The sequence below is a fragment of the Oculina patagonica genome, chromosome 3, assembly GCF_052425735.1.
Source record: "Oculina patagonica isolate OP01 chromosome 3, crgOcupat, whole genome shotgun sequence".
NCBI classification, from domain to species: Eukaryota; Metazoa; Cnidaria; class Anthozoa; order Scleractinia; family Oculinidae; genus Oculina; species Oculina patagonica.
This window is the reverse complement of record NC_135760.1, coordinates 16,865,469-16,891,622: the sequence shown is the minus strand read 5'-3', so window position 1 is coordinate 16,891,622 and position 26,154 is coordinate 16,865,469. Positions and strand designations below refer to the sequence as shown.

The window sequence follows — 26,154 nt, the reverse complement described above, 5'->3', positions numbered from 1 at the left end:
ACGTTTATTTTTCCCGCAAACGGCAAAAATTCAACTTCTGCCGTCTGCCGTTTGGCGTTCGTACGCGGAAATGAGTAGCTTTGGGTTTGTCGTGAATGTGGGATTTTTTCCCTATTTTTATGAGGGATTAATTTTAGAATTCCATAAAAAGGTAACAAAACGAAAGGCAAGCTCACGTTTGCCGCTTGCCGTTTAACGTCAATCTTAACCTCTCTAATAAAGGAGCTAGGTGACGGGGACTTCGCGATTTTTAGTGCTTAACTGTTTTAAAATTAGTGGTAGGCAACTTAACCCATGAAAAACATTCTTTGAACATCTAAAGGAGGATACAACCTTAATTTGTGGAGAGAAAATAAAACCACGGCTATAAATATCGATTTTTAAAAAAAAAAACGCCCGGAAACAACTTGAAAAGTTTACCCTCAATTTTTCAAGTTGTAATCCATTTCTATCCTAGCCATCCGCAGCCAAAGACGCTTGTTAACAGTTTCAGTGCTCTAATATAGCAATTGTTAATAAAAATAGACCAAGAGTCTTAGGTTTCCTACGATACAAATATAAATTTTGGTTGTTCAAAAATCTGTTAGAATCCGTGACAAAGCCCCTTTATTAGAGTGAATTCGTGTAACCCGTTTTTTATATGCAAATGCGCCGTGTAATATTTAAATGAGCTGTACAGGAAAACAGAAAATTGCGGACAAATCATAATTATTATTTGCATGTGGAAGTCAGGTTAAAATTCAAGCATTTACCAATATGTAAAAACCAAAACAGATAACGGGGCTAAACATTTATCATGCCTTGAATTGTCTTGCGATTTTAGACAAACATTTTATATTCAACGTCCCGTAAAGAAAATCAAACTAATTTTCGATTTAGGTTGAACATGTTCTTGAAGTGCTTAAAGAAATACACGTCCTGTTTATACTTATTTTCTGTATAACTATTAAAGTGATTTCTTTGAGGTTTTCTGACCACTCGTGTATTGTTTTATTGTACACAAACATTAGAATATTATACGACTCATTAACATATAAAAAACGGGTTACACGAATTCACTCTATTAATATTTTAAACTAGGTTAACCAAACGGAATGTGAGGGTGAACGCATTAAGTAATCATGAAATCAAGAGTACACATCAAATAAAGATAAATCTTTTGAATAGGTACATTATCTAGCCGACTTTCTTTTTCTTCTTCGGGTCGTTCAGCCAGAATGTTAAGTGAGTTGTGTTACTTTTATGGTTACAATAGAATGATAGTTTACTTTTTACGCTTACATCTTTTTTATCATTTCTTGCATTTTTTTTACCGACTTAACTATTTGTCTGTTTACAGAGTTTAATGCACAAGTATCAATTTAAAGAAAAAAATAAAGGAAAAGATAACTTTTTAAGTCCTCTATTGTGGCAGGAGTTTATCTCGGTTAATTCTTGCTGCTGTAAGTTTTTCTCCGCCTAGTTTTCGTTCATAACATCCCAGTCTCGTTGTTGAAACCCTCTTGATTGGCTGTTTAATACCTGTGGGAGAAGCAGTGGCATTTCTTTATACACTCACAAGGGGAAGACAAGAGAACATACATTATAGGGGCAGCAAAATATGCACAAAATGTTATGTACAACATAACGGATTTTTAAACCAATCACAGAACGTAGTAAAACAAAACCAAAGCTATTCCGAACTACTTTCGACACTCAGTGGAAATTGCTCTATCTTCTATTCCTTTTCCGACTTTATAAACATCCACCTATGATGAAATTTTGGCACTTTTAACAACTGCTACGCTATTAATTTAATCCGTTCATAGTAACACTCAGTGGAAATTGCTCTATCTTCTATTCCTTTTCCGACTTTATAAACATCCACCTATGATGAAATTTTGGCACTTTTAACAACTGCTACGCTATTAATTTAATCCGTTCATAGTAACTGAAACAGTAATCATCTCAGTGTTGGTGAATAAAGGTCGATATTGACCGCACGGGAAATTAAAAGTATCCCTCGCTATATTCACTGTTTTACATAACAAACAAAAGCTTCCCTAACTGTCTAATGATTCATTTGTTGTATATGACGAATGAAATTTACACTCTTATTTCTGGTTATTCAATACTAGTTAGGCATGATATCTAGTAATTATTCACTTGAGTATTGGTAAACAACGAAGCAGATTTACTTTACATATGGGTTAATATCCCTCCTATTCACGCGCAATTTGTTGAATTATTATCTGAAACGTCCTATCTTTTTGCCATTTTAAATGCGAAATAAGATCCTGTTTTATGTGTTAAGCAAACACTTATATTAAAACGCTCGCTAGCGTGTCCAACAGGTGTCACTTAATATGACAAACTGTTAAGTGCGAGATCGATAACTGAAAAAGTTATCAGACGGCGTTAAATCACACGAAATGATTCCCCTTGTTCTGTTTTAGATTTATAAAAGGTTATAATTTGTAACGTTAAGTGGTATAACTTTTGTGTTGACGGTTTTTCGCAATAATAAAAATGTTATAATCTTTTGTCTATTGTTAGGGACAATACGTTCTTTTCTTTACTGAATCTTGTAAAAAAACCTAAGTTTCAATCAATAACCTTTTTAATTAAATACCGCCTACAATCTTTAACATGAATTTTACGTCGTTTAAAATAATTGTTACATGTAATACATAGTTACTACTGTGATATCTGAGAGTAACGTTTTTTTGTCGGGCTTTGGATTCTTTAGACCTGACAGAATCGTCAGTTAAGTCTAAATAGACAAAAACAAATTGCTCATCGTTCGATCTACTAGTAACAGTAATCTCGCCATTTGAAAACTGTGTGTAAATTCTCTGTGTATCACAAGTGGGATTATTATTTCCTTGCTTGCTTACCTCGTGTGAAGAAAAAGCGTCGCGTTTACCAGAATACCACGGTCTATGCCTTAACATCTTAACTCCTTTGTCTTTGTCCTTAAGAGATTCCAATTTCTCTTCATCCCCGTTCGCTAATAGCGCGCACAATAAAACGGTGAAAGAAAGAATAGCGACAAATTGTAGAAATCTCGTCATCTTCGCACTTTATAAGACTTATATACCAGGAATGGTCTAATGTATTTTTTTGCTGACTGAACGACGATCTCGTTTCACGTTTACTTTTTATGACAAAGAATCGTTAAGCCTTTTATAGAGATTTGTCGGTTCTCATTACATCCGGATTAATTTGTGAATCAATGAAACCGTTGGGCATTCATAGATTTTGAAAAAATACAACGTGAATACAATCGCAAGAAAAAAAACGTTAAAGGTCAGGTCATTTAAGTATCTTCTATACTAAACTCAATGAACGATCATGGTTCAAGTGATGCTTAAGTAAAATTAATAGTAAGAAGGACAATATAATTAAAGAAAAAATGACTGAAAAGCTAAGGTTGCTTATGAATTAAACAAAGAAATAAATAGACTTTTTGAGTTTCTGTACATGCACTGTTCTTACTAAGTCTCTTTCCAAAAAAGGCTTTCTTTCCCATCTTCCTTTTAAGTAAGCTTTACTGACTTTAACACCGGGCACGGGAGCCTATCGAGACGTGAGATTTGCCGCGCAATTAGCCCTCCGTTAACTATACTAATAACGCTCGAATTTGTAAACTACGTATCCAAACACAGTTATAGATCCTTCGAGCGCTTCCTGATATTGTTGTTACAATTTTCTCGTCTGTTACTGTGTGTTTTGTGGCAAGATGGTTTCCGCTTGGTGCGTAGGACGCTTTTGTAGTTTCATTTTCGTTAATTTTGACTGTAAAAGATTCGCGATAATTAAACTCGCGAAAAGTTAAGAAAAATGTAAGAGAATTCCCTGAGTATTATTATTACTTGTTTAGACTGTTTACCGTAACACCGTCAGTATTCTTCGATCATGTCGCAAAAATGATTCTAACGAAATTTTAACCGGAATATCTTACAGACTTTTCGTGTAAGCTGGACCTTGCAAAAATAAAAGAGCAATATAGGGAAATAGAGACAATCCTAAACTAGCCACGTCTTCTACTGAATTGTTCACTTGGTAACTATGTCGTAACTTGTCTGCGGAAGTGTGCTATTGTGTCAAGTATGATTGTAAAGGAGTATTATTCTTTGGCTAATTTCGTAGGTGGAGTAAATATTTTGGAGTAAAGCTGACTAAAATGACAGCGGAAATGAGATACAGGGTTAAACGCAGTAACGCAATAGAATGAGTGCTGTTCTTTTTCGTCATTTGACCGAACCAGCTATTAGTGAGTGGATTATGAAACTAAGAGAGACTCAAAGTACTCCCAAAAAGAAAATAAATCGCTTAAGCATTCTGAATTGGTAACTGTTTATCCAATAAAGAACAAGATGACTTACATAGAAACACTGTGACAGTGTCTTTTAAGACAAAAACAACAACAACAACAACAAGCTTTATTTGCATGACTAAATTTGTTACAATATTGCAAAAGCGTAAAACTTATTAAGTAATAACAATAATAAAAAATAAAATAAAATAATACTAAAAAAATGGACAGGTAAAAAATGGACAGGTGTCTTAAGAAAAACTGTTCCAAGACAACAGGTCGACCCACCGAAAAGGGGAAACACTTTTTGTCTATTAAAGATAAACCTCTACTCTATATATTTTCTTTTCTTTGACAGGTCCTCCTATCATGACAAGTGTGGTATCTAATTCAAACAATTGTGAACTTTAAGAAACAGAATTTACTTTCTGATTAGTTAAATTGTGTGCGTTCAGGCTAAATCAAATTGGTATCCGCATCCAATTTCTTAACCTCATTGACACCTAGAGTTAATTAATTTGCCTCACTATACAAAACAAAATTAAATTGTCTTATTTAATGTAACGATGCTTCTAATGAACAACCACGCATTAAATGTAAAATTTTCTTTGCCTCGTGTGATACGTTCGCGCCAAGATGCTTCCACCGGTTGTTTTTGCAGGCAAAAAATACTGTCAAGATTCCTTCAAGTATATAATCTGAAACGATACGTTTTCGCGCTGTTTGCGGTCGTTCGTCCGTATAGCAACTATAGCTACGGGAAGTCCGGAATCTAACACAGCAACAACAGTCCTTCGGAACGTCAGAAAATACGCAGTTACTTGGCTCCAACAGTAGAGTTTATTCCAATAACATAACCAACAGTAACTAACGGGATGTTTGTCTAACCGGCGTCCCACCACCGGGGGTGCTAGAACAATACCAAAGATCACCAAAGAATATTTTACAGTGCAGTTCTACTTAAGGGTGAGCTAGTGACGCGATACAGATTACATCATACGAGAAAATGCTATTTTGACAACATAAACAAACGTTTCTAAGATCGATTGGCTAAAGTTTGAAACATTAATTACTTTCAAAACCTAACAGGTAGATTACAGCTTTCTGCAGGTTGCATTCACAGTTTAACAGTTATCTACAGTTATGATCTCACAGCTAACAAACCAAAACAATAATTTCTATGTTGGATTTTCTATGTTTTTACCAGCGAAGCAAACCAAATAATCATTTTTCCTCTCCTGACAAATCTCATGACCCATTATCTACCCACGAGGTTTGATCAAAGATTATTTCTTATTTCCTTAACGTGCTACATTTCGTTTTTAAAATAAAAACGTGGGTGTTTGTGGTATTGTTCGTGTAAGACCTTACATAGTTGAGATCTACCGTTAAGTTGCGATAACAAGTACTTAGTATAAGTACGTTCTCTCCTAATGTGTTATTTTCTAGAAAAAATAAATTAAAAAACCTAATGTCAACCATCTACCATCTTTGAAGCACCGTGTTTTAGTTGAGATCATATTAACTAAAAATGTCATTTGAAAAATGGCAGGTTCCAATGATAATTTAGTGTTCTTATCGACAAAGCGTCCGAAAGTTTAATGTTTTAACTACCACAACTCTTTCTCTTTATGATTTGTTCCTTCTCAAAGAATTCTCTGGCCCTGTCGTGCTCTCCAATGTCTCTGTAAATAATTCCCAGGGCGTGGTAACTGTCTGCGACATGGCCATGCTTGTCCCCGTAAATCCTTTTCCAAATGCTAAGCGCATTCTTGTGATACTCTATTGCCTTGTCGTACTGTCCAATCTTGTGGCAATCGATTGCCAAGTTGTAATAGCTGTCAGCAACATCACCGTGTTCCTCGCCGTAAATCTTTCTTCTAATGAACAGTGCCTTTTCGTCAAACTCTTTTGCTTCATTTAACTGTCCAATGTCGCTACATACAACGCCCAAGTTGTTATAACTTGTTGCAACATCACCATGGTCTTCACCGTACAACTTTAATCTGATGTTAAGTGCCTTCTCGTGAAATTTCCTAGCTTGCCTGTGCTGTCCAATGTATCTGTAAACAACGCCCAAGTTGTTATAACTTGTTGCAACGTCGCCATGGTCTTCACCGTGCAACTTTATTCTGCTGTTGAGTGCCTTCTCGTAAAATTTCTTAGCTTGGTCGTACTGTCCAATGTCGCTGTAAACAACGCCCAAGTTGTAATAGCTTTCTGCAACATCACCATATTCTTCACCATACAACTTTAACCTGATGTTGAGTGCCTTCTCGTAAAATTCCTTAGCTTGGTCGTGCTGTCCAATGTCGTCGTAAACAACGCCCAAGTTGTTATAACTTTTTGCAACATCACCATGTTCTTCACCATACAACTTTAATCTGATGTTGAGTGCCTTCTCGTGAAATTTCATAGCTTGGTCGTACTGTCCAATGTCTCTGTAAACAACGCCCAAGCTGTTATAACTTGTTGCTACATCACAATGTTCTTCACCGTACAACTTTAATCTGATGTCGAGTGCCTTCTCGTAAAATGTCATAGCTTGGTCGTGCTGTCCAATGTCTCTGTAAACAACGACCAAGTTGTTATAACTTGTTGCAACATCGCCATGTTCTTCACCGTACAACTTTAATCTGATGTTGAGTGCCTTCTCGTGAAATTCCTTTGCTTGTTTGTGCTGTCCAATGTCGTTGCAAACAACGCCCAAGTTGTTATAACTTGTTGCAACATCACCATGTTCTTCACCGTACAACTTTATTTTGACGTCAAGCGCCTTCTTGTGAAGTTCCTTAGCTCGGTCGTACTGTCCAATGTCGCCGTAAACAAGACCCAAGTTGTTATAACCTGTTGCAACATCATCATGTTCTTGACCATACAACTTTACTCTGATGTCGAGTGCCTCTTGTAGGTAAGATAATGCTGCATTGTGATCACAGACTTCCCTAAGTATTGTTCCGCAAGTCATTAAAACTTGTGATTTTAGAAACTCTCCTTTTGGTCCAATGCTTATGTCCTGAAGCAAGTAACAAGCTAATTCAGAGAGACGTTTAGCCTGTGCCAGGTCTGAAATTGTCAAACAGGCGTTGGCCGTAAACATGAGCCACGAAACAACTTTTTCAGGAGTAATAAAAGGGGACAAATTCTTTAGAACAAGACCTGCAGTGTTATCACTATTGGAAAGAGCAATACCACATAGAGCTATGCTGTGAGCTGTAAATCTTCTCAATTGAACATGGCCATATCCTGCTGTTGACCAATGTTCTTTAAGTTGGGGTTCAAATGTGTTTATTCCTGTAGCAATGCAATGAAGTTTCTGGGTGGAATCGGAATCAAATAACGGAAGCGTTTTGAGAACATTGTAAACAATGTTATGAAGCCGCAAATATTTTGTCTCTCCATCTTCTTCACAGAAAGAAACAAGCAACGAGGATTTTAAAATCTTTTCCCTTATTAACACTTCGGCCATATGGCTCTCTATGCGAGCTTTGACAAAGCTCACAACTGCTTCCACTGTTATAGATTCTGAAGCACACATTGAAAGAAAGGAGAAGGTATGACGAATGACGTCACTGGTTTCCATGGCTCTTTCAATTGCCATTTCAACTGCAGTCGTCATTGTTTGTGAATACGCCTCACTTTGTTCTGCAAGAAGCTCTTCAGTCGCTTCCCGTCTACCTTGACGTAGTTCGTCAAGATAGTTTGTCCAATTGTAGTTTGGAGACCCACCGCTGACAACGGTTTGTACAAAAAATGCGGCAGCTGCTAAGGCAAGCGGCTGATACTCAAGAACTTCAGCAACCTCCTCTGCTTGCTCTTGATTAGAAATTTGTGACACTTGTTTTAACAGCTTTACTGCATCCCCTCGCTGCATTCCTTCATGGAGCGACAGATGGTAAGTGTGAGGAGCATTGGAGGGAATTGTATTGCTATCTTGAGTTGTAATCAGCACCTGACCGTGACCCCACTCTTTACTTGCAGTCTGGGGCAAATACCTTCGGACCAACGGTAAGTCAACGACATTATCGGCGATTATTAGCCAGTTGGAGAACTTTGCAATCTTTTTGGAAACCATGTTTATCGCCTGCTTAAGGGTTTCCTCTGGCTTCTTTCTTTTCGACTTCTCCATCTCAGTAATTGCATACTCGGTAATACCCAGTTTTGTAGCAAGAGAGATATATGAGTCAGTCAGGCTCTCAAGGGTTTCTGCATCCAAAGTTGCAACAAATGTCAGACCTCCAGTATCACGTGACCTCTCACTATAAAATTCCTCTCCAAGTTGACGGGCAAGTTGACTTTTGCCACATCCGGGATTTCCTGACAGATAAATAGTGCTAACAGCTCTGTTACTTCTATTGTAAAGTTCTTTCATCCGCTTTGTAATCTTTGCAAGGTCATTGCTACGTCTGATGATTTCATGGGGTGGTGTAAATGTGAGAGAACAAAATGGCTCAGACTTCGAGTTTATTTCCTGAGTGAGAACTTCATTTTCTTCTTTTGTAGCAGATAGATCGTCTTGTTTGCTCTGTAGCTCGTTCTTCGTTTCTTCCAGCTCTGATGTCGTTTGATCAAGCGCGGTCTTCAGATCAGCAATTTGTTTCTTCAAGTCTTCTACCTCCGCGGTTGGAAAATCTGTCTGGTTTTTAATCTCTTCGATTTCATTAATCGGAAGAGCCAAAGATGTGAACGAATTCAACACTCTTCCTGCATATGATTGGAACTGGGCATCAGTGAGTGTGTTTTCAGTGATGTGAGCAATCTCGTTTCGGACTTGTCGAAGATCATCGACATTTTTCTTGACTGTTGGACTGAGTGTGGTGCCAATGCTACTGGAATAGAGAATTGCAGAAAACAAGCAACTACAGTCCCACTCGGTCGAGTTTCCATTTCTTATGATGTTCAGATAGCGACCATTCATTGCTGCCTTTTTTCTTTTGGTTTCTTTGTGATAGAAGTCGCTGCCATTCTGTGGTGTGTCTTGCCACGTCCCGCACACAGTTGTGCTGTAAAGAAAATCCCATTCCTGTTTGAAGATCTTTCTAAGCCTCTCGGGTACTAAGTTAATGACAATTCGACATAGTCGAAAATAATTCAGTTCTTCCAGGGAGTACTCCATTGTAGATTGAACAAGATTTAGCTAAAAATAAACAGACAAAATATTTCTTCTTAAAAACTGGGTTCTATTTTACGAGATTCGTCACAACCCTAACAATATATTAGGTTTGTGGTGAAAGTTGGAGGGGGAGGTATAATTTCGTAGCATAAATAGTGCAAAGTGTTTTCAAGGCTATCTGGTTTTTCGGGGGAATATTTGTACATTTTAAAATAGAAATTTACTTTATGATGTCCTTATTAAGTGGAAAATGCTATTTTATAACCGTTTAGGATCCTTGCCTGTTAAAAACTGACACCTTATTTGAAAATTTCTCAACTTATCTTGTAACAGTTTTTTGGAGGGGAGGGGGCATTGCAACTGGCTATAAAAGATGCATAACTGGATCGCATTCTTATCCCCAAAGGCCCTTTTCGCGTCTCTTAGTGAGCTGGATCTTGGCACGAGAAACGAAAAGCTCTGGAGAGAAAAGAAATTAGATTTTTTAATTGACTGTTTAATAACAAGAAATCTTGAACAGGAATAAAAATTGTAAAAACAGGCGTGTTTTTGAAATGGAGGACATAGAGGATTTGGGAGAAAATTCTCCCCCTGCGTCAGAAGGGTGAAGAATTTTATTCCGTTCTTTGTTGCTGGCATCAGTTGACATGATAGGTCATGATACTCCCACAAGTTATAACAAAAGCATCACGACTGCATACATGAAGAACTAGAATTCAAGAATCCTGGACTGGAAATTCCTGAAATGCAAAACCCAACTAACGATTGCGTTTTTAGCTCCTGTCAATCATAATTATGGTGGCAGCCAACAAATCATAAAAAACAGAAAAACAAAATGGATCAAAATCTACCAATCAAAACTGACAGACGTGACCTTATGACCCGGTTAAAGTGAACTTCTGTTTCCTGAGGGGTCCGCTAAGATGATTGACGGCAGCAAAAAGCGCAAGCCGTTAGTTGAGGATTAAATTTCAGAGTTCGCATATCAATGAAAATCCCAATAAGATAAGGTACGGGCCATTATTTCTTTGGAGGAGGAGTATGAAAAATATTCGAAAAAAACGGTTTGCTAAGGTGCATAAACTAAAAAAAAAATTTGGAGAGGAAAATTTGTCATACCCCCCTCCCTCCAAGAAAATAATGATCCGTGCCTAAACAACCAATAGGCAACGTTGTAACAAAAATCTATTGTAAGTTCTATTTCGATAAAAAGATAAAAAACTGGAGGCTTGAGTTAACTGTTTTTCGCTGGAAAAGAGGAAAAAAATACCGAAGCGAGATAGTTCATAAGCAGTGCGACATTCGTGTGCCACGCGTAACACTCGCCACGCGATATGCGTTACACTCCAACTCGTGTAATATCGATTTTCAGTTTAAATGCGGCTTGCCTTATTTGTGGATGGCCCCTTTCAGCTGCCCTTAGTTAGAAACATTGACTGTTCTTTTCAACCTGGAGAAATCTTCACCAGACAGACAACACGAACCAGCTGTTTATGCAGTAAAAACGCGCGAGTAAGAACCTAACATTTAAGAACCTGTCAGGCTGAAAGTTGCAAATTCGACCCTATTTTTATAAGAACCCATTTAGCCCTAAATTTGAAAAAAGGTTCTTATTTTCTAAAATGAATTAAATATGTTTACTTTTGGGAATATAAGCTTGGGCAAGGCTTTACTGTACATGTATACAATGTCATGTTGTAAATGATTATGTGTGGTATGCAAATTTTATAAACAAATAGGCCGAATATCACTAAAAGTTCTATAAGCAACAATGTATATTTTTCCCAGAAAATAAGAACCTATTTAAAACAACCTAAATAGCCTTAATTTGTGTTAACTACTATTTATGTAAGAACCTGTTTAGGCTGACCTCAAGAAACCTAGGTCCTTACTTGCGGGTTTTTACTGTATGTGTGTTTAATATAATTGTTCTAGGACGTTACATAAATGTCACGCAACAGACAGAGAAACAGGGACAGAGCAAACTGCAACTTTTGAAAATGTATTCGATTAAAACACATGCTTTACGTACCTTAAAACTTGTCTTCTTCTACCTTGTTTCCCCCTGACACCGCCACAATGTAAAAAAAAGATGAAAGAAATTGAGCAAACGACGAAGTATAAAAACTGGACAACGGTCTCGAAACTGAAAGTAATTTTTTTTTAATTTATGCCAACTGACTTCGCACAGATTATGATCTGTTGTTCGGCGTAAATGGTCGTTAACAGCAGAAAATGGTTTGTGGATAACACGGTTGAAGTTACTAAAATATTTTACTCAACAGAGTTCCTTTTCTGTCGTCTGAAATGCATCAAAATTCCTCAAATGGTCATTATTTTTCTCCAACAATGTTCAAGCAGGAAATTCGGAATTTTCCCTCGACCGTGAGTCATATGTGAATGTAATCAAATTTCAAAGCGCTAGTCTGAAAATCTGCCTGGTAAATCTGTCCCTTTTATATACAGAACTAACCCGTCAAACCATCGATAACATACGAGAATTGAGACGTTGCCAATTTGCCATAGCCCTCTTAATTAACTGATTTGATAAGTTAAAGAAACAAGCCCTTGATCGCTGAACAGTCCTGAACGAAATGCAAATCTATTTGCACGTCGCAGAATATTGTTTTCACTTACTTGTATCTTTGCTCAGTCGACTGATAAACTGCTCTTCTTTGCTTGCCTTTGGTAACCAAAATCTGAAAACAAAAAGAAGGAAATAAGACAAAAGTTCAAAAGCGATTTAAACACTGCAACACACTTCGTACCTCCATTAGGGCCTCTTCATATGATCCCGGTTGACCGGGCTGGCCCAGTTACCGAGATCTCGGCGCACTCCTATTTTCTTGTAAAATTTTGGATGTGTTCATATGAGAAGGTGGGCCAGCCCGGTTACCGATATCTCGGTTTCTGCAACCGAGATCTCGACAACCGGGAAGAATATTTTCCCATATGAACGCTCCAGCCCGGTCGCCGGGACGCAACTTTTTTTGAGAAAATAGCTTCCCTTTCGTAATTGGGTGGTCCAAATGGTTTAATTTTGCCTTGTATCTATTTCCACTTCAGAAATATGCGAATTAGCTTTATTAATAAAGTTACATGGGTCATTAAAGCTACGATAGTCGCGAAAGATGCAACTTTATGTGTCGCCATTTTGCCTTCGTGTCTTGAATTTTATCCCCGTCAACCGGGCTAAAATTTTCCATATGAACAGAGGTCAAAATCCGTCCTGGTAACTGAGACAGCTCGTAAACCGGGCTCATGTGAAGAGGCCCTTAGTGGCTTCCGCTATCACTTCCGCTTTCGGTATATATATATGTACTTCATGTAAGCGTACTGTATAGTCTCCCAGTCATCCTTCTATGTCGGTGAGCCCGCGATGAGAGTACACCGTGAAGGGGTGAATACGTGGTGTAATAACATCACGTAACCCCGAAAGCGTAACACTGACACGCAAAACAAAAATCTTTTTCAGTGTGATACATGTTTAACAATTAGATTATGAACTAACCTGTGTACAGCCGTCCCGCTTTTTTTTTTAGCGGAGCGGGACGGCTGTACACAGGCTAATTATGAACTCGAGATTTCTATTTACAGTGCGACTACTATTACCGGGGTCATTTAGACTAAACTGACCAATCAGATTACACGACACGAACAATGAATTCCAACTATTTGTCTGAATTTCACCATTGCTGGCTTGCAACCACGTGACAAAGCGGCCATGTTGGGGGTCAAAACAATGAAATAAATTTTCGCAACATTTGCATGATAAAAAAGTTAAATTCCCAGTGGAGGGAAACGGTTTGTTCCTGTCCCCCAACATGGCCGCCGTGACGTCAGTTGCAAGCCAGCAATACTTACTCGGCAGACAGGAGAAAGGTTGAACTTGTTATCCATGGGCTTATATTGCCCAAATGTCTATAAGGTATACGATTTTTTGGCGTCGTTTTAAAATCTTTGATTTGGTAGAAGGTTTCTGCCAGTTAAGGGTCACGGAAGTAAAAATTTCGATTCATTGATTGACAGATTTAAGGCGGATGTAAATGACATTGTTTGTTCTGATTGGTTCTTTTCAATTCCAGAAGTTTTTGGTTTTTGTTTCGGAAATAGAATGATCGACTGAATATTTTATTTCGTTCTCAGATGAGATTTGTAAAATATGCAAAAATTTAAAAACCAAAATGCACGTGAAGAATGGTGGTTGCTAATAAAACCTTTTGCTGGACGACGTTCCCGTTGCCGATGAAATACAATGGCCGCGAACTAGATTTGTTTATTTTTTATATATACCTACGATTCTGTTATTTTGAATTTGCTTGTCGAGGAAAACACCGCCTTTTTCCAAACTTACCGTCATTAAGCCGCCGGAAACAGAATTTTAAATCAGAACGTCGCAGAACAAAAGGCGTAATTAGCTGAACACTGCCTGCACGTTCGATGCCAAACAACAACGTGAATGGATAAATACAGGCTATTCTTTTGCAGGACGTGTAATTTTACAGAATTTTTTATTTGGATTTCAAACGTTGCTTTCAGTATTCGGTACAGGAATGTCCTAACCCGATTGGCCGAATGAATCCGTTCAAACAAAAGGATGATAGACTTGTTTCTTTCATTTTTTTAACTTTACACTTCCTTCAATTCAAGGCCGCCGCCGAAGTTGTTTTTACAACTTTACGCAAACTATATAAAATGGTTTAGAATATTTTGGTGGTATTAAGACTATTTTTGACAACTCGGGAAGATATTAGGCCATTTTGCATGTATTGCTGTCTCTTCCGCAAGTTACATTTTTACTTCCAGTTTTAAGATGGTATTCCACTTCCGTGCTTGCGGATAACGTAGGGGGTCTGGGGATATTCTTCCCTCGGTGAAGTTTGAAAAATAGGTTATCTGAGACAGCATTTCGTGCGTAAAAAAGGCGGAAAGTGAAGGTAACGACAACAATAGTTTTGGTATATTTTTAAATTGAAATCATTTTTTTTCGAAATAGAACCTTAAAAACGTAATTTACAATTTATTAAGCTTTTTTTTCTTTTTAAATAATATTTTATTAATCCCAACACATTACATTACTTACATCGATGGCATATACGGAAACGCCACATGCAGTGTTACATCTAATTATCATTACAATGCTCACTTGAGTCAGTTATACTTACAAATAACACATTTACTTCTTACATTTACTTGTGGTACAAAAATAACTTTTTTTAACTACGTTCTCATTATCATACACACTTAGGGACGGACCATTATTTTCTTGGAGGGGGGGGGGGGGATGAAAAATTTTCCTCTGCAAACATTTTTTTTTGAAATTCTTACTATTTTTGTTATACATATCGCTTTTGCAAACAATTTATTTTGTCTTTCCAGGCCCTGCAAACAATTTTTTTCAATATTTTTCTTCCCCCTCTCCCACCTCCAAAAAAAATAATGGTCCGTCCCTTCATTTATTAAGCTAAAAATGACGGCAGTACATAAAAGGAAGACAGGAAAAGATAGGTTTCTTCATTTCAGTGTCAAATGGTAATTACATAAATCAGCTAGAGTCGGTTTGTTGTTTTTTAGCACTGTGACAAGCTCCAATGCCAACCTTCTTGGGTGCTTCCGAGCCCAACAAGTACCCAATCACCTCTCTTTTTGGTAGCGCCTGGGAATATCAATGGAACTCGGAACGGTTCGACTATGAAGGACATTAGATAGAATGTATTGTTGAAATCAACCTTGGATCACACAATTTGGTCCAAAATATACCATACGAATTTACAAATGGTGGACCTTCAACCCAAAGAACCATATTGAATGGAAACAGTCGAAGTACAGAAATATCATTTCCCTTTATTTAATTATTTTAATATTTTTTTCACAATGAGCGGACTTCCAAGGCTCATGCGGGGGTGCGGACGCACCTATCGCACTCCCTCTCCCTACGGGCCTGTGCCACATAGTGGAAAGCGGATTTTGAAACTTACGAGCATGATTTTTTTCTTGGACTTGGGTGACATGAGGTCCATTATAATCAATAGTCAGTCATATCAATAGCAAATTTCAAGGTTGGGAATTTGGGGAAAATGATACCTTATATTAATAATACAGTCAGTCATACATTCCATCAGTTTTACAAACAGCAGAGAAACAGCAAGAAAAGTCATTTACTTGTAAGTGCACCTAAATGATGAATGAGTGGCAAAGGTGTCCAATTACAGCAATAAGGAGTTGTAATTCGACAACATCAATTTGTAAACGACGTGATCACGCTCTCATTACGTAAAAACGTTGCGCACAGAACATACCACAACAATTTTTGATAAGATTAGGGGAAAGACGGTAGTTGAGCCAAAAGTGTGGGGGCCTTGAGGAAGGACTTCAACTTTCAGTCTCGCCCCACTTCCTTGGCCTACAGTGGCCTTGACACCATCGAGTCTCGGCGCCTCACTCTGTGTGTATTTCCATGACAAGAGGGTAACAGTTACCCTCTGACGTCATAGGTGTCGCAATGTTACCCGCTCATGGACATTTGGCGTGAAACAGTTTCATTGTTAGGTGTCATGTGACCATTTGCTAGTCAGTCAATGCAAGCGCTATCGCAGGGAAAAGAGCTATACAACAATAGAATTTGCTTCCCATTCACTTCAGTTCCTAAACGATATTGCGCAAAAAATGTTGCAGCGTGCGACTATTTGGAGTAGAGGCGTTACTCGCGAGATTTTTCGTGTTAACTCGACACTTGGAAAACTGTCCTACTGTGGCACTAACTTTACGCTGTATATTACAAACAAGTAACTGTTGGTTTTCTAATGAAGTAAAATGCGAGATAAACGTCACTCGTGTTTTTTATTTGCAAACTGTTAGCCGGTTCCACGCGTTTACTTCTACTGTTCTATTGCCTACATTATAGTCTTCAATCCAGTGCAGACATCTTAGTACACACGAAACTACGACCGAAGAAAGAAAGAAAAGCTGAAAGCTTGGAATATCCTCAACTATTTCGTAGATGCCGATAATCTAATTTGTTAAATCGGCTATTGTATCTTTGCAGCACATTCCGACAGCGGCCAAAACGTTTACCCTAGCCTGATACAAAAACGATTCAAATCGTTCCATTTTACAAGCGTAAATGATCTAATAAACGCCCACTCTCAAATAAACGCCTTGTATCTAATAAACGCCTCCCCTGAGGTGTAAAGTTCGTATCAGACGCCCTACTAAACGCCTCCCCTGGGGTGTAAAGTTCGTATTAGACGCCCTCCTCTAATAAACGTCCCGTGTTTTGTAGACGCCCCCTCCCCAAGAATCGCCTCAAAAAACAAGGAAACGCTGTTTAGAGTAAAATCACGCAATTTATTTAGTTTCTTGCTTGACTCAGACATCGAAGAGGCCAACGATGCCAACATGGTTGACCCCGATGACGATGAAAACATCAATATCGAACTAATATATAGTTTTAACCAAGTCTAAAAGCGAAGCTCCACACTTATTTTCTTGTTCTTAAAATTTTGCGAAAATACTCTCATTGAAAATACTGTTATTGAAGTTATTAAAAGTATACCACCCAATAAAGATTCATAGCCGAATTAGATCGTCAACTCCAATCGCAGAAATTGCGCTTACACAATCCTGCCATTACCCTGAACAAAACATATTCGGGCCCGCGATTCAATGGACAAATATAACCTGGCCAGCGGTCAGATTTAAAAAAAAAAACACATGATCTCGATGAGCTGTACATCTGAGCCCGCGATATGGTCATGTGATACTGTCGGCGAATATCTTGTTTTGACCATTGTCAATTGACTATTACATGGATGTCCAATTTCAAAGATACAAGCCAATTTTAACCTTAGTTGGGATATGATAATGGCATTCTTCCCCCAGTCAGGTTGCCTTGTGACTCCCCTTTCCGTCCCCGAGAGTCTGTAGGCGCGGGCGGGCGTACGCTCACTCGATAACCAATTTTTTTGGCTTCATGGGTTTACCAAATTTCCTAACCCATGGTGCTCCGCTGGCGCGCTGAAGCTCCGCTACAAATAGTCTAGTGGGTTAGCAAAATTATCGTTACACGCCGGACAAAAGAACCAAATTTGGCGCACGTCTTTGAGGCATGAGCTTTAAGAAAATATGATGCTCCAAAAACATGGATCGCGAGAAAAGACAATTACGTCATCACAAAAATCGACAACATATTTGTCATCTTCGATCCGCCATCTTGGATCTGAAAATTTTTCCAAAACGTAAGAAAACCGCCAAAAATTACTAAAAAGTACTGAAAACAACAAAATGGTGCAAAAAAATGCCCAAAAGGTAAAAATAACTGCATTAAAAGTTAATTTTTATCTATAAAAACACAAAAAATACAAATTTGGTAAAACATTTCTCTCAAAATGCCGTTTCCATGGCAACATCAAGTCTCTGACACAACAACCTGTCATATCAAATTATTTCTAAATAAATTTTAGATAAAGTTGCAAAGCTTGACAGTGTTTGGTTGAATGTTGAAAAAGTTATAAATCAAATAAAAGATACTGCTTCTTACGTATAAATCGCTGAATGGCATGGCACCACAATACTTAATTGATCTACTCCAGCACTATACACCGACCAGGCAACTTAGATCATCATCAATGAATCTGTTGGTTGTACCGAAAACAAACTTGAAGTCTTATGGAGAACGATCTTTTAAAGTTGCCGCCCCCAGACTGTGGAATGCGCTTCCAAAGAAACTTAAACTTATTAAATCACTTGACGTTTTTTAAAAAGAACTTAAAACATTGCTTTTTAGAGAGGCCTTTTTATATTAATCATATTTTATTTTTTAATCCAAAATAAATTGTAAATTACTTAAGTAATATTTTTATATTTTACTTTTTAAAATTATCAAGACTTAGAGAGCCCTTTTTATATTAATCATATTTTATTTATTTTTTTTAAACTCAAAGTAAATTGTAATTTATTTAATTAATATTTTACTTTTTAACGATGTCAAGCGCCCTTGAACGTATGGAAAGGGCGCTATACAAATGATTATTATTATTATTGTTATTAAACGTTCAAAGTCGGCGCGTGCACTTTCCGCCCCCTGGTCTGGATAGTGTTAAGATTCCTTTTTTGTGATACTTTTATCAAATTGACGGAAAACGCCCACTCCAGCTACACTTTGAGGAACAGTTTGATTTTAAGTGGCTTTTTGAATGCTATTCCTGCCTCCTCTGGAATTGCCACGCACTGGCTTGCAAATTATTTTCTTTCCACTTCCGCCTTCAGGTTTTTAGTGAAAAATTTTTTAGGCTCTGTACACACGGCCAAACCCCCAACCTGGTATGCAGCTCTTTGAATATTGTTAGTAAAGAATCATGAAAAACTAATTACTTCCTGTTAAAAAATAGTTTTTTTAAAGATGTAATTGTAATCCGGTTTTCTACTTACTTATAATTATGTACTGTCAATCTCTCTTTAGTTTCTGAGTGTGCTAAAGAAGAGCTAACTGTAACGAACTTGCTTTGTTCTAAGTAAGAAAAGGCTTCACAAAAAGGCAAATTTGTATCACAGCCCAACAAAAAGACGTGAAATACAGGATCGGAATTGACTTTGATTGCTCCATACCTAAATTGTGTACCAATTCCAAACGCCACCGATATGCCAGTCTACTCACGGAGACTTCCCTTGTATATTAAAGAATTGGCCAACCAGTGCAACAGCGCCAAGACCAATTCCGTGTCCATTGTTCAAATTTCAATTTTGCTCTGCCCATTTTCAAGAGCGTCAAACAAATATACTATTTCTCTGATATCCGCTTCTTTATACATGTTTATAAGTAAAGTCCATTATTAATTTGTCGCTACCCTTTGCAACTACCGAAGTACTTTTTTACCATTCCCTTTCTTTTGAATGTTTTCATTCTACATGAGTCCCATCTTTTGAAAGAAAGTTTGTTTTTGGTATCGCGAAGGCATTCCAGTTCTTTCCTATAGGAGACTAACATTTACTTGAGCACCAAGCCTATATTTCTCCTTTGTGCCATTCCTCGCTCTCTCTCAGTCCGGCAGACAGCGATCCTACACTACCTCCACTTAATTGACAGTTTTCAGTTCCCGCCTGAGAAATGGCAGAGAGATTTGTTCTGAATACTCTGAAAACAATTGTGTAACGTTTGGCTAAGATTGTAAATCAGGACGTTTCCGTTAAACACTTAAAATTCAACCGGTTTTTTCCGGTACCTTTCTTTTGGGTAGACTTGGGCGAATAATACGCTAAGGTCGCCTTTACGTTGCTGGCTACTGATATACCGCCATACGTCATGCCCACTTGCTTTGATTCGATTTTCTGAAAAAAGCCTTGTGGCAGCCTTGTGGCCTAATGGCAGTCAATTCCTCTTAATGGCCGGGTGATTGATTTCGTAGTTTTATTCATTACCTCTTTACGGAACGTTTAAAATGGAACGAGGTTGTAAATTGTATTGTCGTTTCCCAATCCGATTCTTTAAAAGTGCACTATTAGACGGGATGGGTTCTTCGTTAGCTCCAAAACCCCTCTAGTGTTCTTGACTTTGACGTTTTTCTGTTCGTGGGCTTGATTGATAAAAATCACATAAAGCCGTCTAGATGTTTCCTGGATGACTCATTACACGCTGAAACTGTTGGACACTAACCCAGCGACTGCAATTGACGTGGTTGTCTAAAGCATGCTCTAGGTCTTGAAGATACTCTTGCCTTGTTCTCTGTGGGAATGTATCAATGCCAAGAGAACTATTTCTGTTTCTGCACATACTTCTGTCAAGATTGTCGTTGCGTGTCGCCATTTTTTGTAATCTTGCCCCCAGCTTTTCGTAAAACCCTCCTGTTGATTAAGGTGCTTGCGCTAGTTTCCTCGCCTTATAATGTATAAGTAATGTCCGACTAATATGCGTTGCTTTCAAAAACCAATCCGCCGATTCTTAGTCATTAAGACAACCAGTACCGCGCAACAAAGCCCCAAGGGCATTCCATAACGTCTTCTCGATATGCAGTCCTCAAGGTACTATAAGGAACTTTTCCCCATACAATTGTGGCACGTTTCACTTAATTCTATGTTTTGTAAATTTTTGTTTAAAGAGAGCTTAAATGTTTGTTGTTACGTACCTTGCATGATGCAGCAAACCATGCCAGCCACACACAAGTTTTTACGTCAGTTGTTCTTATCTAGTTTGTCTGTAAGTAACATCCGCTGAAGTATATTTATCGAAACAACTTTTTTTAAAACAGGCCCAGGCTTTTAATTGACAGTTATTATAAAACATTGTCAAACTGTTTTGCTTATCCTGTCTTCACGAAAGCCAGGAAGCCCTTACTAAATTCCATCCATTGTCATATTACAAAAAACAACCAAAAATAGCTGTCTGACGTAAAAATGACGTCACTTTCACCCTCCAAGGGAAACGATTTTTTTGGAGCATCGGATTTTTGGAAATGTTATGTTCAAAGGTCTTCGTATACCAAGTTTGGTGCTTTTGTCCAGTGTGTAACGATTTCTGCAAAATTTGGTACTAACCCACTGGACTTAGCGCAGATTGGATTAGTTTCCAACTCGCAAACTCTTATTTCTTTTCTACTTCGTGAGAAAACTACGCGTCTTGTTTGGTTTTTAACACCCTAGGGGCGCAACAAGGTACACCCGGTTTCAAAATGTTCGTCGCTCCAATTTTTGCCAGATTTACTTTGCTTCGCAACGACTTACTGCCCCTGGATCTGGGAGGATGCATAGAATATTTTACTTCAAATTTAAACAATTGAGTAACTGAACAGACAAGAAAAGCAAAATCCAAAGTTATTTGCATTTATTACTAGAAACAAATCTTCTTAACAAGCTTGAAAATAATCTCGCAACTCTCAAGCTCAAAAACGGGTCCCCCTGTATTGCTGATGTAGAGTTCAGCCTGGCACGAGGACTGGACGCGAGGCACGAGGTCTGACTTGCTCACGAGGGCTGGAAAGTAGAGAGTCAGAACTGGAGAGTTGCAATAATTGAACTAAAGCCACATCTCTAGAAATCGCGGACACCCGAGTCCGCGAATAGTATGTCCTGCGGTACATTGACCGTAGAAGCGAACGCAAGGATTACAAAGAAAATGTATGGAGAATGAAATGTTTTATTAAATATTTCTTGACAAATTGACAAATGTAAAAATGTGCAAGCGGAACACAATAGACTGGTGTATTAAGAACCACATTGTACAAGAATTGAAGTGCAGACTTCGAATTTCATTTGTATTCATGAACGTTTTCTGCGAACAGTTTTTGAGACCAAAATTATAAGGCGTAGAGGAGGAATGTATGGCGAAAACCGAAAACTTCAAGTTTATAAACAGGGATTATCGGCAAACTGAATGTGATCGAAAAAATGTGCAAGCAGATTTGATAAAACTAAACACGAATCTAACTCACCAAACGATTTACATCTCCTTCCGATTAGATTTCATTTGTATCTTTGCTGTTAGAAAACCACAAAAAATCGCATACTGTAAACACACGGCGGCAGTCCACGTTGAGTTACCGAAATTCACTGTCTTTGAGCTACGATATTTCAGCCGTCTTTGCTCCAATTTTGCCGCAAAAACCATCGTTTGAAAGATCTTTTGCTCCAGTTTATTATCAGGCAATATTCTTGACCAGTGGTTTTCCTACTTCACAAGATATTTCTCTGTGTAGGCCGCATTTTTGTTTATCATCGTAGATGTGTATGAGCCCAAAGTCAGGCTTTCGAATCAGCGGCTATTACCAAGTTTCGTGAGCGGTTAATGTAAGATACATCAAAATTCGCCGACTTCAATGTCCGCGATTTCTAGCGATGTTATGTTATTGGTACAAAATTGTCTTCATATTAATGACTAAAACAATATCCTAAACCAAGTGCATTCGCATTAAATTGGTTTTGGGTACATCTGTACGTATCAACATAATCAATCTTTGCTTATCCAGGAAAAAAGTAGGAATACTGGAAGTCCGTAACGAGGGATTCATCGCAATAAAATCGTTGTAAACGTCCTCATATTCGGTAAAAAATATTTACATGTCAAAAGTCTAAGCTTTTGACAAACTGGTCTATTGTCTTTGTCGGATAAAAATGTGAAAAAGTGAAAGATAATTTTACAACGGTTTGGAAAAATCTTTAAGACACTGAACTTCTATGCTTGTGCTTATGCTTATATCATATAAAAAATGCGATGACAGCACGACTAAAAATCAGAGCAATTCTGTTGTTTCGTATCTTGCTGGAAATTTTAACCTAATTATGCTGTCTCTTCAATTCATATCCATACAATTTTGAGTTAGACTGCTTGAAAACAGTTTCTTCATGTTTTTTTTTTTAACTAACTGGGTTTTGTGTGATTACTTATTAATATGTTGATCGTTTAACCGTAGTAGAAACAAGAACATGTCTTGTGACAAACAGGCACGGAAAATACATGTATGATAAAACTGAAGAAGTTACTTTCCTAAGTTGCTGAAATTGAATATATCAACCCAAAGTTAAGGCAACATAAGCTCGCTCGTGAGTTGAGCTGCATAACACAAAAAATACATCGAGAAATAATCATAGCCTTAAACCAGTTTATCCAAATGGTTAAAGTCGGAGACAAATCGAGCATCTTCTGAGAAGGTCTGAGAAAGTACAATCTGCTAACGTTCTACCTGAGCCTGTATACACGGCTTCAAAGTAAAACAACGATGCTGTTAACAGCTGTTAGAACAACAAAGATAAAATTGGGTTCTGAAAACACTTAACGGTCACTTTTATACTCAGTTTTACTCTTGCAGGTTTCATTGTAGTGCTAGTCTAGTCCACTCTTACTGCTTACTGGGAAGCTTGTTGACATCGTCATTCATTCCTTTGGAAGCTGAAACAGAAACAAATTAATATTAATCAATACGAATCATATTAAAAGAGTAGTAAATTTCCCGATTCTTTTCAAGGCCATTTTTGAGGGAAGGGATTAAGTAAACTTGAGACTTTAAAAGAAGTCAGAGGAATCAGGGGTACTTTAAAACTAAAAATTGGTTATAACCCATTGTACAATTATTGAGACAATTAATGGGTCATATTACTAACGACGAGCAATTATTGAGAAAACAAACAGATTACTTTGATCAGAAACCCTTTTTGCACGTTTGAAATGTGTTTATTTTCTCACATCTTTGAATATATCTCGAAATTCACACAACTTTACATGCAATGGATGAGATGGGGTGGAGGACGGGAAATTATGGAAGGCACCAGAAGTAATTTTGGTAGGTTGCTACTTGGCATAAAAGTGTAAGTATTAATCTCCTCATTTAAGCAAAGAACATTCAAGTATGACTGACTTTGAAAATAAATAAGTAGCACAGATGTTTGGAAAATATACGATTTCTCTTGATGGTGAAATGAACTATTTTTTACTTACTCATTTTTTCTGATGAAATTCTAGAGTGACGTCATCTCCAATAAGTACAAAAGGCGCCCAGTATTTTACATCACTGTACTTGTCTGATTCTCTAAAATCTTTAATGGCCTTGTTCAGAGACACGCTTGCACTTCTTCCTTCCACAAGGTGATGGTAGAAACTTTTCATAAACCCCAGAGTAGCTTCGTCATCAATTGCCCATAGTGACACCAGAACAGAACGAGCACCAGCGCCCATAAAGGCACGTGCAATACCGACCACACCTTCAGCCTTGATCTCTCCTCGACCGCTGTGACAGCAACTAAGGACAACCAGTCTTGCTCGCACTTTAACACTCAGAACATCTGACATGTTCAAAATGTAATCTTCTTCCTTCGTTGGGATTCGAGATGCTTGCTTTGAGTCCGGTGTTAGAGCAATTTCACCAGTTTCCATGCGACCATGTGCTGCAATATGAACTAAAGCAACTGAACTGAGTCCTTTTAACACTTCGCGTTTCGTTGCTTTCTTTCCAATCAGAGGCGTCACGTTGAGAATCTTTCCGATCATTTCTACCTCCTTTCTTGCGAACGGAAGAGGATCCAGGAATTTTTCACCCTTGCTGTTGGTAACTTCTTCTACCCATGGATCACCCACAAGTAATGCACCACTCCTACTGTGGTAGTCGTCTGGGCATTCAGCAATCAACTCCAAGCTTGTCAGTGAAGGAATCAACCGGATTCTAAACAACTCACACAGGTATTTGGAATCCGCATCCATCAATGCAGCATAAGGAGCTAGCCACAGTGGTCCATGTGGGACAATGATTAGCTCATCACCTTGAACCAGGTCGGCAATCGGCTGAAACAAGATATTATACAAGGTGCTCAAAGAAATCTCTTGTAGGTCGAAGGGTTGAGAGTTTTCCCCGTCGGAATTGTCATCCGCTTTCTGACGATTTTCTCTTAATGCATCCAAAGAACGATTTTCGCATCTTACCTCATAGCAAAAGCGAATCTGTCTAATGGCATTTTTTATCAACGACTGAAAAAAGGCGGTGGCATCATTTAATACAGATTGGGCCTCGCCAATTTCTTTCGCTTTTACACGAACAGGTCCTTCTTTTGAAAGAACCCAGAGATGAATCTTAGCACTGCCTAATGCCTGAAAAACTGTACTTGATTGAATAGAGCGTATCAGTTGAAGGTATTGCTCTTCGTCTTCTTCCTGTGACACGGACTGACTTTTTCTAATGCCAAATTGGGATAACATAAGATCAGAAACAGCTTGGGCTCGTCCTTTCTCAGCAGCAAGCAAAGCTTCAACAGCCTTGCCTTGCTTTAGCATTACTCTCCATAAACCAGTGTATGCATTGTCAACTTCATTTCTATAGCCAATTTTCCACTCATCATTACTCTGAAGAAGGCTTCTCACATTGTTGAATAATCTTACGCCACGGTCGTAATATTCTAAGGCTTTGGATAAGAAACCTTGTGATTCGAAGCTGAGACCTAAATTGTGATAGGATATGGCCTCCTCGGCCTTGTTTCCTACTTCTTTAGTGATTTTCAGTTGCAATTCGTTGTAGTCTATGGCTTTTCTGAAATCACCAAGATTACCAAAAGCATTTCCAAGATTGCCATAGGCACTTCCTTCGCCGGCCTTGTCTCCTACTTCTTTGGCGATTTTAAGATCCAATTCGTAGTAGTCTATGGCTTTTCTGAAATCACCGAGACTTAAAAAAGCATTTCCAAGATTGCCATAGGCACGTCCTTCGCCGGCCTTGTCTTCTACTTCTTTGGCGATTTTAAGACGCAATTCGTAGTAGTCTATGGCTTTTCTGAAATCACCGAGATTAAAAAAAGCATTTCCAAGATTGCCATAGGCACTTCCTTCGCCGGCCTTGTCTCCTACTTCTTTGGCGATTTTAAGATGCAATTCGTAGTAGTCTATGGCTTTTCTGAAATCACCGAGATTACGAAAAGCAATTCCAAGATTGCCATAGGCACTTCCTTCGCCGGCCTTGTCTCCTACTTCTTTGGCGATTTTAAGATGCAATTCGTAGTAGTCTATGGCTTTTCTGAAATCACCGAGACTTAGAAGAGCATTTCCAAGATTGCCATAGGCACGTCCTTCGCCGGCCTTGTCTTCTACTTCTTTGGCGATTTTAAGACGCAATTCGTAGTAGTCTATGGCTTTTCTGAAATCACCGAGATTAAAAAAAGCATTTCCAAGATTGCCATAGGCACTTCCTTCGCCGGCCTTGTCTCCTACTTCTTTGGCGATTTTAAGATGCAATTCGTAGTAGTCTATGGCTTTTCTGAAATCACCGAGATTACGAAA

The 26,154-nt window shown here is 38.2% G+C and overlaps 2 protein-coding genes across 2 annotated transcripts in view; both read right to left on the bottom strand.

Moving 5' to 3' along the window:
• The window catches only part of LOC144646971 (uncharacterized), a 165,333-nt gene that overhangs the window by 81,632 nt on the left and 57,547 nt on the right, over positions 1 to 26,154 (bottom strand). The window lies entirely within an intron of this gene.
• Positions 1,139 to 9,428, bottom strand: LOC144646974 (uncharacterized). Its single transcript, XM_078506697.1, has 2 exons — positions 5,912 to 9,428; positions 1,139 to 1,521 (listed from the first exon to the last, which is right to left on the bottom strand). Exons 1-2 carry the CDS (start codon positions 9,411 to 9,413, stop codon positions 1,403 to 1,405), a joined length of 3,621 nt encoding a protein of 1,206 aa, XP_078362823.1. The 5' UTR covers positions 9,414 to 9,428; the 3' UTR covers positions 1,139 to 1,402.

Coding starts and splice junctions, on each gene's coding strand:
- LOC144646974 (XM_078506697.1), bottom strand. CDS start 9,413: ATGGAGTACTCCCTGGAAGAACTGAATTATTTTCGACTATGTCGAATT. Junction 1,522..5,911: donor CATAAAGAGAAAGAGTTGTG/GTAGTTAAAACA, acceptor CTTCTCCCACAG/GTATTAAACAGCCAATCAAG.